The sequence below is a fragment of the Calonectris borealis genome, chromosome 1, assembly GCF_964195595.1.
Source record: "Calonectris borealis chromosome 1, bCalBor7.hap1.2, whole genome shotgun sequence".
NCBI lineage: Eukaryota > Metazoa > Chordata > Aves > Procellariiformes > Procellariidae > Calonectris > Calonectris borealis.
The window spans coordinates 88081346-88096556 of NC_134312.1; the positions used below are offsets into that span (position 1 = coordinate 88081346).

The following is a 15211-nucleotide window of genomic DNA, read 5'->3' on the forward strand; positions in this document are numbered from 1 at the left end:
GGAAGGAGCAAAATGTGTCTTTCCAAGTCTGTTGCTTTCAGTGAACGTTTTTCTGCTGGAAGCTACAGAATAATATTTTTGGCAGAGACTTGCAGAAACTGTACTAAATAGAAGGGTTGTTTAGTGTTGTTAAACTGATTTTGCTAGAATGCTAGGAGTTACTTCAATGCTTATTTAATAATGCAAAACAACTACAAGGTATTGCAGTGGAAACCTTGAGCCTTGCTGATTAAGGAGTTCCATAAACAGCTTTTCTTTTTCCACCGTGAAGAGTGGCTGTTCTGTAGATTTTATGGAAGAGGGTGCAAAAGAAGCATATTTTGGAAGAGGAGTACAGAAATTATAAATATTAAAAATGTGCTGAGTGATAAAGTAAATGCACCTTGAATGTTTGCCTTTACAAGTTTCAAGTGTTCATCTTCTTAATCTTGGTACTGCATCAGCATGACTGCATCAACTGAATTCTTGCATTTAATTTCCTTGTATTGTATTTTGGCATTTAGTAAGCAGAGAAACCAAAAGGCAGGAGAGAGACGTATGAAAAAGGGGGAAAAAAAAAATCGTAAGAGCAGTTTAGCTTGCAGAGTTCAGAGCAGTCTTAAATACCTCCAGATGTTTTCTTTTTTCCTGTTTTTCTTCTTAATTAAATAAAAACAGTAAAACTTAAATACAGCAACCAGCGTTAATGCATGGCATAGATTAAAGCCAACCTTTTCAAACCTGAGGTTCTAAAGTTAAGCTCTTAAATCCAACTTTGACTGGATTGACTTTCCAGTTCTATAGCTAGGTGTTACAGGTACTAGGCTTTGCAAATTAGGTCCCCTGAACCCTAGGCACTTAGAGATGTAGACAGAAGACAGGACCTGTATGAGAGGGTGAGAAAAATCTAAAGATATTTGAATAGTCTTAATGAAATAATTAAGATTTTAAGGATTTTAGTGTATTTAACTATTGTTAAAAGCAAAAAGTAAATATGCCGTTGCTAGAACAGCATGAGCATCTGTAGCCTGACTGTCTTGGTTTAAATGATCCATATCCTAGAGCGGTAAAGGACTTCAGGACAGTGGGTGGATTGTTGGGAGCAGTGTGAACTAATGGGGAGAACACTGGACTCTGCCTCCGTAGTTCTAGGTTCTCCTCCTAACGGTCACTGACTCTCCTGGTGACTTTGTGTGATCGCTATGTCTTGATCTCTTTTCTGTGAAGCACAGGTATTAATGCCTTTTTATATCTTACTTGAAAGCGTTTCAAAAATTTACTGCTGAAAAAGCTGTTTAAAAAGTAGGGGTTATCAATAATAAGTATAATAACCCAGCCTGATTGTTCTGTATTTGTTATCATTTTCGTTAGTAAGATTACAAACAGAAAGAAAACACAAGCCTGTGTTTTCTCTTCACTACAATATCAAAACAGTGTAGGGAAATTCATAAATATAGAACATAAAATGGGATGTGTGTATTCACAAGGAAAGGATTTTACGTGGCACACTTTTCTCTAGAATTACACAATAAGTTACTCAAATGAATCAGAATTCTAATTAATTAAAATCACGGACTTTGATACCGTTAGCCAAAAGGGTGATTTCTCTCTGTTTTTCTTTTGCAAACAGATGAAGCGTGCCAGCCAGAATAATGAAGGAACTGTTGGTTTGTTGACTTATCCTGTGCTTCAAGCAGCAGATATTTTGCTGTACAAGTAAGAGGCAGAATGTGAGCCCATGGGCAATGTCTGTTCAGCTGTATTAGAATGAATGTTCGTTAGGTCAACATGCTAACTTATTAGGTGGAGGAGCTGGGTGTGATTAGATCAGAAGATTGGAAATGGATGACAGCTTTTTCACCTCTCAAGTGGCTGGTTGAAATCTAGCCTGCTTTGAAAGCAACTGACAGGGCTGTAAAGAGAAAAAGCTGGTCACTTCAAAACAGTTCTTAGGGAATTATGACACACTGATGTTTAATTATACATATTACATGTTCACACACATACATATACATTTTTTTTAAGTAGTTATGCTTTATTTTATGCCGTGTACTGCAGAGATACTTAAGCTGGCTGTATATAATATACCGTATTAGTGTGGGATTCTGTGTAGGCCTGTTTATACTGATGAAGAAGTGAGTAATTTACTGAACCTTGTGGTACCTGGGCTAGTTCAATTTCCTATGTGCTGCAATGGAAATACACTCTAATGAGGGACTGGTGACTCAGCTTGCCTAAGTTTGTAGCCTAGCTGATGGAACTTGTAGTCATTACTGGTTGTATTTCATAATGTGTTTTAAACTGTCTCAATAAGTAAATGTCAGAGACAATGCACTATGTATTAATTATTTTTATGTTCTGAGTGTATGTACTTTGTGGAATTGTTCTGAAGTGAAGTTGTGAATATTTGTTGGGACAGAGAAGTAATACAGAACTATGAAGGCGGGAACTTTAGGAGAACAGAGTAACCAAGGTTGGCAAGTTGTTAACCCAGAAAAATCTATCTAGAGAAATTTAATCCTAAGTGATCATTAGTAAGGGAAAACAGTAATGTTAGAAGACCAGTAGATGATATTTCTAATTCACTTGAATTTTAACTAAAAATAATGGGAAGCAAAAGTCAGAATTAATTTGAACATTAAAATAATCTAAGCAGCGAGTCCCATTTGATTGTCAAGCAGTGTTTAAGGGTGAAATTTAGACAACAACAGAAATCACCTTGTTTTGATTGAGCTCAACCATGTATATGTCTTTTCCATTTCTAATAAGATCATGTGATTCATCATTCCTTAGTGAAGCCTGTGGTTTGTTTGCTACCATGTGTATTAACAGCAGGCTGTCCAGACGGAGCACAAAACAAGGAAGTGAAAGAAAAACAATATCTCTTTGAAGAAATTTGACATAATATCTTTAATAAGAAATGTTTTAATGTAAAAACATAATATAGGGAACAAGAATCAGGGAGAAATGGAAACACAGAAAGGGAACGGCAGTCATGAAGAAGAATTAAGATCTGGAGGAGGGGGAGAAACAGTACTAATTCAGATGAACCAAGGATCAAAGAAACAGGAAAACGGACAGAAGGTAAATATATGACAGAAAGGAATAAAAATAGCACCAGAACAGAAATATTAAAAAAACAGCAAGGAAAAGGGCAAAGAATCATGCAGAGGCATTTACAAAGACAATATGTTTTCTGTTTAGTGGCAAACTTTGTGAATATGGAACCATTTTGGCATATGGAAACATTTCTTTTGACCTGCTTAAAGTATATTGATTATGGTAACTGATTTTCTTTCTGTTAGTTGTGGGCCACTGTGATTTCCTATTGGCTACTGTAATTGTTTTTAAGTTGCCTTGCTGACTGTTTGGTGGGGAATAAAGGTGGACAAATTGATTCCTGGATGTCAGCCCAGTAATTCAGAATCGGAAGGAAGGAGTACCGTGTTGAACTGAAATTTTCTGGCAACTTAAAAGATGCGTAGTGAACTTTCTTACACTGGAACATATCCAGGATTCAGAGCTGAATACCCCACAAGCCTTAGAAAAAAAATCTGCTGGGGGAGGGGAGAGTAATCAGAAGCTGGCAAGACTTCAAGTCTGCCTTATCTAAAAGAATCATACATTTTTAGCAAGTATGATTAACTGTGGGAAAGAATGACCAGGGGAAGTAATGGATTTTTCATCTCCTCATGTCTTCTGATGCAGATTGTGTTTTCCTCCAGAACTGCATTCAAGCTATTGAGTTCAATACAGAAGATCAAATCATCCTTTGATCCTAACAGTTCTAATCTATGAATGATAACACTTGTGGCAGTAGAGGCACTGGCCCACGTGATATTTTTGTAATGGTGACCCACGAGGAAGAACAACTCTCTTCTTTCCTTTCCTTGATAAATCCACAGTACTAACTTCTCAACAACAGTTATGTTTTCCTGAGACTTGACAGGACAGGGTGCTTGCACTTTTTGCCTTGCAGATCTTTCTTACTTTGTTCGCACACTGTAACACGTGCTCTTTGATCTCGAAAAAGACAGCAGGAGATACTACAAAAATCTTTCTTTGAGCTGAGTTTAATGAATTACTCTTACCGGTATCTTTACCATATACGTTTTTGTGAAGGGCTATTTTTGCTCTTGGAGACGTGCTTCAGTTCAGCACAAAAAGCAGACTCATCCTGGGCTACAGTCAGTTTGAAGTCTTGTTCCCACAGCACCTATATCTAGTTGGGAGTGAGTGTTTGGCTCAGTCTGGCCCTCAGTCATGGCAGAAGCTGTGACACTCTTGAGTAACATTTCAGCAGAACCAGAGAGCTTTGCTGAGTTTCCTGTATCTGTCTTTTATTAAAAGGTCGACACATGTTCCTGTTGGAGAAGATCAAGTCCTGCACCTGGAACTAGCCCAAGATATAGCACAACATTTCAACAAGAAATACGGAGAATTCTTTCCTGTGCCCAAAGCCATTTTAAGTGAGCTGGTCTTGGTTTGCTTTTTTTTTTCTTTCCCCTTAACTGCACTTCAAGGTTGAAAATGGATTTAAATATTGTGCAAGTAGTTTCAGGGACCAAGAAAAGGGAGCAAACTGATGCCAAGGGACTGGAAAATTAAAAACTGACAACAAGAGACTAAAGGCTGTGAAATTGAACTCCCAAGATAGACATAAGGCTTTACAAATCCCCGGTAGAGGAATGTATGCGACGTCTGGTATTCTAGTCCAGGGGGCCAGATGCACTCTGCTGCTGCCAGTCAGCCTTGCTCTTCAAGTATTGGACCTTTTAAGAGTAGGGTCTCTGATCCATGTTGCTAGTTCAGGAGACATGTAAGGAACGAGACGAGACCTCTAGCAAACAGAATTCTTCAGTATCCGAGTGGTAGATGTTTACATGAAGCATGCTAAACAGCTTGTAAGTTTATTGCTACAATGCTCAAAAATCTTTTAAGTGTGTTTAATATATACTTGCATATTTCAGTAAGGGTCTCTTACAGAGTTTAGATTTTCCATTTTGATCTTAGATTCAGGGAGACTTAGAAGGAAAATCTTCTCAGCCATTTTTGAGCTATAAGGTCATAGGCCGGGGGGTGAGGAGGAGTCAGATGGCGCAAATGGCATGTTTGTTAAGAAACGTGAAGAATTGGGCAAGGAAGAAGCATTGCATCTTTGTTGTAAGTAATGTAGAGGAATGCACAGCAGAGACCTTCGCCCCTAAAAGGGCAAGGAGCTCTCACCTTAGAAAAGACAGGCAGTAATAAACCTTTCTCAATTTTCAAGCCTCAGTGACAAAAATTATGTTAGACCCAGAGTGGAGCTTAGAGAATACTAGGTGTTGCAAGCTCTGCAGTTTCTAATGAACAATTAAATACTAAGCACTGTAATGAGGAGCTGAGTGTAGCCTATGATGCAGGTGAGACTGTTTCCCAGGAAATAAAAAGCTCAGTTCGAAAAAGGAAAAGAAAAAAAAAAAAATTTAAACTTTCCTCATGAAAAGCATACCTTCATAAATGGACAAGTATATGCAAACTAATGAAATATCTTAGATGAGTGGAGGAGTTAGGGACCCATTCAGACTCACTAGCTGCAGACAGTTAGATTACCTGGACTCCTTCAAATGTACAGAAAAGCGACAGACCCTTCCAAAGGGTGATTCAGAACAGAGCAATTTCTGGGGCAGTCTGAATTGTACCCTGGAAGAACACTTATCCTTTCACTGAGTACATAGGCCGTCTATGAGGAGTATGCAGGTAATTTAGTTGGCTGTATTAGGTGTCTAAAAACAATTGGTGTGAGTACTTTCTAGATCAGTGGTACTTTGTGTACTCCATGAATGATGTTTCTGGGTGAAAGACTGAAACTGTTTGGGTTTATGCTCTTCAAGAAAGTACTTTGCAATATTCCCATATGCTACTATTCTATTTCATGTACACGCATATATCTTAGTAGTTTATATAATACCCACACCTCTCTTTTCTGAACAGTGCTTTCTCTCTAATGGAGCTAGTTAGTGTTCAGTTAGGGAATTTTTAATAACTGTCTTTATTGATATTTAGGAGAATTACCAAGAGATTTTGGGTGGAAGATTAACTGTTCTGGGATTCTTTATTACCAGTGGATTTAACCTGTTTCTCCACTGTTACAGAACCTTTCAGTAATGGGCAGTCTGTGCTGTCTAGGTAACTTGTCTCCAGTGCCAGGAATACAAGAGAGGAGAGAGTTTTCAGGGAAGATCAGCATGTAGCCATGGAAAATATTAGGAAGTGTCCCGGCAGAAGTTTCTGCTTAGTGAGGAGAGGAGAAATGGAGCAGGTTTTCATTTAGTTTGTGGGAAGAGAAAAGTGGCTTAGAAGGACAGGGAGGGCATAAGGACTAAATAGGAGCGTATGCGATTTTGCTCACAACTCATTTTTAAGCAAGGATAAACAGAGAACTGAGTCATGCTGCTACAAAGTGTTCTTAGCAGTTGTCATAAGAAATGGTTGTCTGTGTGTGTTCGTAATTATTCCTTTTTGTTTTTTTTTTAAGGTACAACAAAGAAAATAAAATCCCTCAGAGATCCAACAGTGAAGATGTCCAAGTCAGACCCACAGAAATTAGCTACTGTTAACATAGCGGACAGCCCTGATGAAATAGTGCTGAAATTCCGCAAAGCTGTGACTGACTTTACCTCTGAGGTGACCTACGACCCAGCTGGTCGTCCTGGTGTCTCCAATCTGGTGTCCATTCATGCTGCAGTAACGGGGCTTAGCATCAAAGAAGTGCTGCATCAGTCTGCTGGTCTCGACACTGCTCACTACAAAATGGTGGTAGCAGAGTCAGTTATTCAAAAATTTGCACCTATCAGGAATGAAATCAAGAAACTCCAGGAAGACACATCCCATCTGATAAAGGTTTTAGAGGATGGAGCAGAGAAAGCCAAGGAACTGGCTGCCCCCATCTATCAAGAAATAAGACAACTGGTGGGATTTCAGTAGAAACTGCTGAGTAGTCGCAAGGACTTTTGTTTCCTGGGACAGACATTTTGTTATTTGTATCTTCTTAATCATTTTGGTTTGAAACAAAATCTTTCTTTCCCTGGAAAATCCAAGTAGAACATTGAAGGTGTTTGCATTAAAAAAGGTGCATGAAGCCAGATATTTCCAGTGGGACCAGCATTGAGCTTGTCTGGATAGTCAAAGGGGGAGGGCGGAAGCAATCACAATTCACAAAGAAATCCTGCAAAAGCAGAATATAAGGTTGCCCAAATGGGGTTTTGGGTTTTTCCATTAACCACTGCAAGAAGCTGAGGTATAGACGAGGTGATCTAGCAGAAAGATTTGTATTCTTGTCAAGAACATCTTTAGCTGTGCATGTGATCTTGTTACAGATGGACAACTCATCCCATTGGTGGTTATTCAGCTTTGATATGGTGGTTGAATGTGTTCTTGGATAACCAGAATAAAAGCCCAGGCTTACAAATCAAAATGCTCAGGGTGACGAAGAGAGAGAGCTTACTGCCTCTCCCTATTGCATCTTCAAACTCAGTGTAATTTTGTATCTGTGTTTAGTTTGTGTGAAGTGAGTCAATGAGTCTCATGGGTATGGATATCCATACTCTAAAACTCCCTGTGACTACTGTGCTAGATGGCCTCTTTGATAGTCACTCCAAAGAATCCAGAGAGTGGACTTTAATTTCACTTCTGCCACTTGTGTCATCCTGCTGGTCAGGTCTAAGGTACTTCAGTGAGAAACGACATGTGCTTCAGCTGCTCCTATTCCACATGCTGTTTGGTTTAGCAGGGAGCTCCAGGATTTTCAGTTCAGCCTCAAGTCTGGGATTCCTTTAGAAAAGGTGCAAGGGAAAAGATGTAATCCTGTGTGAAAGAAATCTTAGGTTGAGAAATCGGAGAACTTTCTGTAAAAATTACAAAATTACTTGTTTAGAAAATTGTGCTGAGGTCAGAGACAGGATGAGATTAAATAGATCTTTATGAAATGTCAGTACTGAGCCTCAAGAAAACTCAGTGATGGGAGAACAGTGTCAGCCTCCACTGATCTTAGGCCACACAAGACCCGCAGACTGGGACCCGTGGACCATGGCATTTGTTGGGGAATGTGTGGCAAAGGGAAATTGCCAAAAGGAGACGCCCTCTTCTGAAAGTAGTAGTACATGTTAACAGGTAGTAGTACATGTTAAAAGGTAATGAAAGCCCTACAGGTCCTGTGCCAGCATATTTAGGTGTATCATTGCACTTAACTGGTGCTGTGTTTGAAATTGCTGTACTGTAATGAAAATTTAGTTCATCCCATACTCCAGCAGCTCATAACCATTATACACCTATGGCATTTGTCATGAAGGATTGCAGTCTTGCATGACCGAGTTAGTAAAACTGGGATGGGAGGTTCTATGTAGTGCAGGTGTGTGTTTGTTTGTTTTTTTAAAACAGGCTATTTAGTTTTAAATTTAGTTAATTATCATAGTGAGGTGATTCAGAAAGAATTATTTAATTCTGCAAAACAAGAAGTTGTGGACTGAGCACCTGTGGATCTGTACTGAGTGAGACCTGTATTCATTTGTTAGGGATCTGAAGAAGAGAACTGCCATGCAAGAACTTGATGATGACAGGGTTTTTCTAAAGTTAGTCAAGACTAGAAGAGCAGAGTGGATGGAGACAGAATGATGGGAAACCAAACTTGGTGTAGACAAGTCCAAGGTAATGTCCTCTGGAAAGCATAAGTGTATTCAAAAATAGTCCCTGGTTTCAAATTAGCTGCAGCGGATTAGGAAAGGGCACATTTATAACTGTGCACATTTAGGTATTTTTACAAAACTTTTGTCAGTGTTTAACAGCTGCATTAGTCTGCATGGGAACTAAGACAGAAAATTAAGCACATAGTTACCACTGCTTACTGACTTGGCATAAAGTGTTTGCTGTGACACTTTTTAACATGGGTTGATTTTGGCAAAGGTCCCGCAATAGGTTCCTTAAGAGAAGCTAGCACAGTGCTCATGGGGATACTGAAAATCTTTAACACTAATGTATCTAGTTTCTACCTGTTCCTCTTTTTCACTAGCAAAGATAGGAGCATGTATTCAAAAGAAGAATCATAGTTTCAAGGTGTCTTTACACTTCTGATACTCAAATCACCTAACATATAGGATTGGCATTCAGCACTCACCCCCTTTGCAGTGAAAAGGAAATAGGAGTATTCATATGTCTTCAATACAATTTATTAAAGAAAAAAGGGGGGGAGGGGATGACATCAACAGGCAGTTCTGGCTCGTTACCCAAGCTGTTCTGAGCAGTCTTTCCGAAACTGTTAGATTTTTTCAGAAAATCACATAGGTGAAGCAGGAAGAAAAGCTTAAAAGAGCCCTTTTCTTTGGGGTAGGGGTTTAATACATTACATATTTAGCAGTGTTTTAATCAAATTTACTATTTTCTCTGTTTTTAATTCAAGAATAGATTGGGGTTTTCTCCTTCTCTTTCCCTTGTCAGTCAAACAAATCTTACTTGCCTGACCTATTTCCTTCAAGTAAGGAAATATGCCTGTTTTTTCTTCTTCAGGAAAGTTAACTTGTGTAAAATGAGTATGTTCACCTACTGACTGTTGACTTAGCCTTTTTATTTTAGTAGCTCCTGTGGAGGAATTCTTAAAATAAAAGCTGAGTCTGAGTGAAATAATCCCAATTCCACTAACAACCATGGTCATTAAAGTCCCCTGAGAGGAGACAACTGTAATGTAGGTGTTTGCAGGTTATCTGCTGCCTATTTCAGTTTTCTTAGAGCGTGGCTTTTCTGGGAAGTTAACCATCTTGGCATTCAGGTTAAGAGTCCAGCTGGACCTAGCCTGGCTGCCTCTTTGCATTCCTTGAGCCATTTACTTGGCATCTGGGAAGAGTTTGGCAGGAAGAAGCTGAGCTTGAAGCAACGTGTGCTCACTACTATCAGTAAAAGTTGTTTGATACCAAGCTACTTTGATCTCTTTGCTCTTCTTCTACCTCCCTGTTTCCTCTTCAGAACATTTTTGTAAGCACCCGTTCTAGATGGTGTTCTGTGGCAGTGTTTACTTTAGCAAAGTAGTGCAGATGAGTTAGAGCAGCTTTTTAGAGAAGAGTTGTTGGGGAAGGCTTGATGCTATGTATTTCAGAAGAATTTGTTTCATGCTAATTCTAGTCCAGTGTGCCAGGGATTTACTGTTTGTTTACATCTGGAGTGCAGTAGCTGTGCTACTGAAATGCATTTTCATGTTTGGTTTCATCCAGTTCATATTCTCTGAGACTTCTTTGTGATGCCTGCTGAAGTACAGTTAGTGGGGACAGTGGGGAGTTTCTGCAGAAGCACACTCCTGATCCCAATTGCAGTGCTCATGTAGACATGCCCTGTGGTGCTGTGGAAGTCATTGTAAAGTGTTCTTCCGGGACTGGGTGGGAAAGAGATACAATTGCATCTTTCCTAGTTGAAGAAAGAGGAGTTGAAAGGTGGAGAGGTATCCTTACCACTTGCTGTGTTGGTCTTGTTTCAGCTTCCTTTTCTTCAGTAATCCTTTTCCTCGAATATGTGCAGTAATTTGTGTCTTAGTCTCCAAATCTTCTCCTTTCCCATTCCTGTACATTCAGTGCATGGGAAGTACATCTGCAGTATCAGATCTAGCATCTCCAGATAACTGAAGAGATTCACTTACCTTTAGAGATGAACATCAACTCCACAGTGAATAACTTACTAAGATCTAACTAAAACATTTATACGCTTGAGACGTTTATCTTTGCGGCCATTGGTTCCTAGGAAGTCATCGTACCACTTATCAGAAGACACTGATAGTGAGTCTCAGTTCTGTGCTCCCTATTTAGAGCACAGAATTTACTGGGAATTTTAGATTCAGGAACAATGTTTTCTTCAGCAGAGGCTCCAGATGATGATTGGCCTCATAAATTAACTCTGGCACTGCTCCAGCATCTGCATACATCCCGCCTCAAATAACTGGAGTGTATGGATATTGTACAGTATACTGGAATTTGTTTGTAACTCTTAAAGATGTGGTTGAAGTATATTTAGTTTTCAAACACCGTGATCTGGGTTCTCAGATTCTCCAGAAGGCCTTGTGCATAGTTCTGATTCAGTGTGTGTTTATCTACAAACAATTCAAGCAAAACTCCTTAGCAGGATTATGGTTGCCTCCATTCCAGGTTAGGGAGTTCATATGAGTGAGCTGAAAGTTTAAGGAAGGACAGTGAAATGGGATCCTTGGGGACTGACCTGCATCTGAATATTTTGGGACTATAGGTTATCAGAGCAAGTGTTTTCTTATCCTTGGTTAGGGCCATCATGATCCTGACAACAGTACAGCAGTAAATACTGCTGATGAAAGCCTTTATGTCAGCTTATGTAGGAACTCTGTATCTGATTTGTTGAGGACTGTACTATAACATGAAACTTTAAACTTTTCTGGTCTCCACAGTTTGCTAGATGATTGTGTCAGCAGAAACCTGTTTGGAAACCATTAGCCAAAGCCAAATCTAATCCTCAGATGCAAAGCCTTTGGATATTTTCCCAAAATGGGGATTTCCCAAAACAGCTTGCTTTTGACAAGCTACAATACCAATTTCAGTAGTTGCTGTAGGATCAGTAAGAGCCAGAGGTCTGTTCTGAATGACTCATTCGTATTTTTCATTGCTGCTCTGATGCACATTCTGCTTATCCATACGGCTCAAGGATCATGTCAAAACTCAGAGAGCGTCTGTGTGTGATTCTGGCAATAGCAACAATATGGACCCAGGTGGGTTTGAGTCTTGAATCTAATAAGCATGCTCTTTCAGTGGTCCAGCTTGGTTAGACTTATGTTCAGAACAACAGATGGATCTTTCTCCTGTACTGATATCTCTGCATTTGAGTTCCTGGATTCTTCCCACCTGTTTGTTTATGACTGATTGCGTCACAGAGAAAAATAGTCTAGCATGCTAGCATAGAGAGTCTAGTGGAAAAGGTTTTCTGTTCAAGAAAGATGTTACCTGTTCTTGCCAGGAAAACAAAAACCCTCTTTCTGCTATATTGGACTATCTAATTTCCTTTAAATGATTTGATCTGTTCTTCTTTCTGGGTGAACTTGGCAATAATAGCTGCAAGAGGAATGTCACTTTACTGTGTAGTCTTGGAAGGACCCAGACATCTCCTGTCATCATTTCAGAAGTCTCTTACGTTGTGGGACTTCACTAGTTGCCTGAGCCAGTTTCAGGGAAAATGCTGCAGCAAAACTGTGATCTTATGTGACATTCATTGATCTAATTAAAGCTTTTGTGTTTTGGTTTGTTTTTTTTAACTACTAGATTGTGAGAGAAGACTTTTGTTAAACTTTGAATTTCCAACCAAGCTTTCTGTTGCATAGTCCTTTGGTGACCAGATGACAGCTGAAGTAATGGAAAATTCTGTTTATTGTCACAAAAGATTCTGTGCTGATTCCCACTGTCAGTTTTGTTGGTTGTGCTAATGGTCATATTGTGGAAGGTTTGACAGAAAAGTATTTATTTTGTTTTGTGCTAATGAAAAAATCATTCTACCTGCAACAGTCCCACGTTATTATGCAAATGTCAGGTTCATTGATCATTTTGCTTTTAGGCAGCAGCTTTGGTTTCACAATTACTTTATATAAAACCAAATGCCAACCTCTTGCACTCAGGGATGAGCACATGTGCCCAGTACAATAAACAGTTTAACATCTGGGAAGATATTTTGCTACTGCGGTAAATTGCTGTCACAGAACACCATGACTGAAGATGAAGATTATCCACTGCATGAGTGGTCTCATGCTGCCCGTGGACGTGAAACTAAGCACTGAGCTTAATGTCTGTTGTGCTGTCGTGCTCTCAGCACTCCAACATGGCTGTGAGACAGGAATAGCAAATCTATGCCACACCAGAAGGCTCGATCAGTTCCAGATGTGCTATATTTGGTGTATCTGCAAGATGAAAATGTCAGGACAAGAGTTCCAGCACCGAAATCCTTAAAAGTTATTAAATGTTTGGTATTAACAGCATGCTTGTAAAAGCCTGGGTATGATAGCATGGCCATAGCCTCATTCATATGGCTGACACAAGAAGTCACACTATGTATGTGATGTATGTGATGATGGAGTAAAGTAGGCCATCTGCTTCCTCGATACAATTAATGTAAAGACAGTAAGAGTCTAATTTGAAGGGTTAATGGATTAATCCTTACAGGTGGGAAGCACTAGCTTATGGCAGAGCAAGGTGGTACCAGATCTCTCTTGCTGTCCTCAGCCATTCTGAAACGAGATGTTTGCAGTTCAGGTGGGGACTTCAGGTTGTACAAAGCACAAGCAAGATCCTGCATGGACAGTGTCACTTGTTCCACATTCTGTTGTATCTACGACTCTCCGATCAGTCTGATTTCCGAGGCATGTCTTCATTGTTGGTGTGACTTTATTGTCGTCCATCAACGTGAAATGATGGTCACGTGCTGATAAAATTAATGAAACTTCTGTTAGAAACATTGGATGTATGTTCTCCTCTATCTTTGGTGAACACTTCTTTCCTGATGCCCCAGCATTTATAGAAACATACTGTTAAACTAAATACAGATGAAACTTATCAAAACAAGGCTACTCTCTGGCGTTACCCAGAGTTTCTGGTGTAGGTGGTCTCTGGCTTCATTCACCCTGTTTACCTTCATGTTTCCTTCCCTAAACCACATCCCTCTCTGAGTAAAGTAAAATCTTGTATGTTGTGAGATGTTGTGAGACTGACTTTTTATTGTGACTGGAAACAGTTGTTCAAATGTATTTCAAGACTCTCTTTGTGGTGTTTGAATAACAAAGATCTTGATAAGTGCCTCTTGAGTACTCAAGCCAAGAAAGATCATTCTGAGTGGGTTGGGGCTTGCTCTGCCCACACTTACTCCTTCATAGCCTGTCTGGCAGATGTTCCTACAGCAAGAATGGGAAAAAGAGCAATTTTCTGTTTAGGGTCGTGGGCCAAATGTAAACTGTGAGTGGCAGTGTGGCATCCATTCTTTTTAGGCAACCCTCATCAACTTTCTGTAATGATGTAAGTGCTTGCAAACCCCCCAAATTGAAGTTGTGTGGATATTCAGAGGGAAAAAAAAGTGGGTATTTACCTTACAGTAGCTGTGGTTCTTCAAGACTTCTTATCCACATGTGCTGTGCGTCCTGCCTTCCATCTGTTCTGATCAGAAAGTTGCTCCTGAGATTCTTGCTCTTAAATATAGGTTACACTTTTTTCTTGCAGCAGGAAGCAAGGTGTGCAGAGTGAATGCTGGCTTCAATGGCTGTGTCTCTTTTAAAAGAATCCAGTCATACATTCCTGGGGCATATGTGGAATCCATGTGGACAAGGCATCTCAAAGCACCAGGGTTTAACTATAGTTTTGATGCACAGAAAGCTCCTCCCCATCACATCAAGAACACTTCTCAAGAAGCACTGGAGTTGCTGTCTAGTCACAGGCTGAATGCACTGGATGTGAACGACTAAACCATTTCTTTCTCAGAGCTAGCGCATTCGCTAGGCATGCACGATGACACACAAGGCGGAAGGGCCTTGGTGGACCTTGGGAAAACATTGGTTGGGAGAGGATTACTGCTGCCATTAAGACAACTGATCCAAGCTGTGACACTCCTGGCTTACGTTCAGCAACATGAACCCCCTAGAAGGAAGCTGTGAAGTGGATTAATTTACTGTGTGGGCTGCATGAAGGCCGCAGGTTGCGTAGTGTTGGTGCGACCTGTTGGGAAAGTATCATTTTGGTGTTTAATAACCATTGCAGAAACGGCTCAGGGATGTGCTGGGATTCTGAAGATCTTGGATTCAGGTGTGTTGCTGACTTCTATGTGGGAACAGGTTGTTCTGGCTCCACTGAAGATGAAATGTGCTTTTGCGGGGGGGGGGGGGGTGGGGGTGGGGGTGTGTGTGTATTTCTAATGAGCTTAATTCCTACAGAGGGACAGTGTTGTTAAAATAGACTTCAGAGTTACAATACACCTGTATAGAATAACAGGAAAATTGAGGTGGTGAGCATCACTGCTGTTTTAATCCACTTTGCTTACCAGCATCACATGCTGGCAGGCTGCCTTAGGATAGAAACTCCACTTTTTTTCTTCTTTAAGCCAGCGAAGTCCTGACTCAAAGGGCTTCACTCTACTCTCTGCTTGCCTTTGAGGAGATGGATTAGCTGAAGTGTGAATGTCGTCTTTGTGGTTTATGAGGATGTTTCAGTAGATGATGAGTGGG

At 40.0% G+C, this 15211-nt stretch overlaps 1 protein-coding gene across 5 annotated transcripts in view; it reads left to right on the forward strand.

Annotated features, from left to right (window-relative positions):
- The window catches only part of WARS2 (tryptophanyl tRNA synthetase 2, mitochondrial), a 51596-nt gene extending 37849 nt beyond the window's left edge, over positions 1-13747 (forward strand). For 4 of the 5 annotated variants that reach the window (XM_075165825.1, XM_075165843.1, XM_075165835.1 and 1 more), the window contains exons 4-6: positions 1610-1695; positions 4330-4448; positions 6497-13747. In XM_075165825.1, the coding sequence (XP_075021926.1) occupies positions 1610-1695; positions 4330-4448; positions 6497-6945 (654 nt within the window). In that variant the 3' untranslated portion in view covers positions 6946-13747. The remainder of the gene's footprint in view (positions 1-1609; positions 1696-4329; positions 4449-6496) is intronic. The other variant, XM_075165851.1, reaches the window with a different exon arrangement.
- Positions 13748-15211: the final 1464 nt, after the last annotated feature.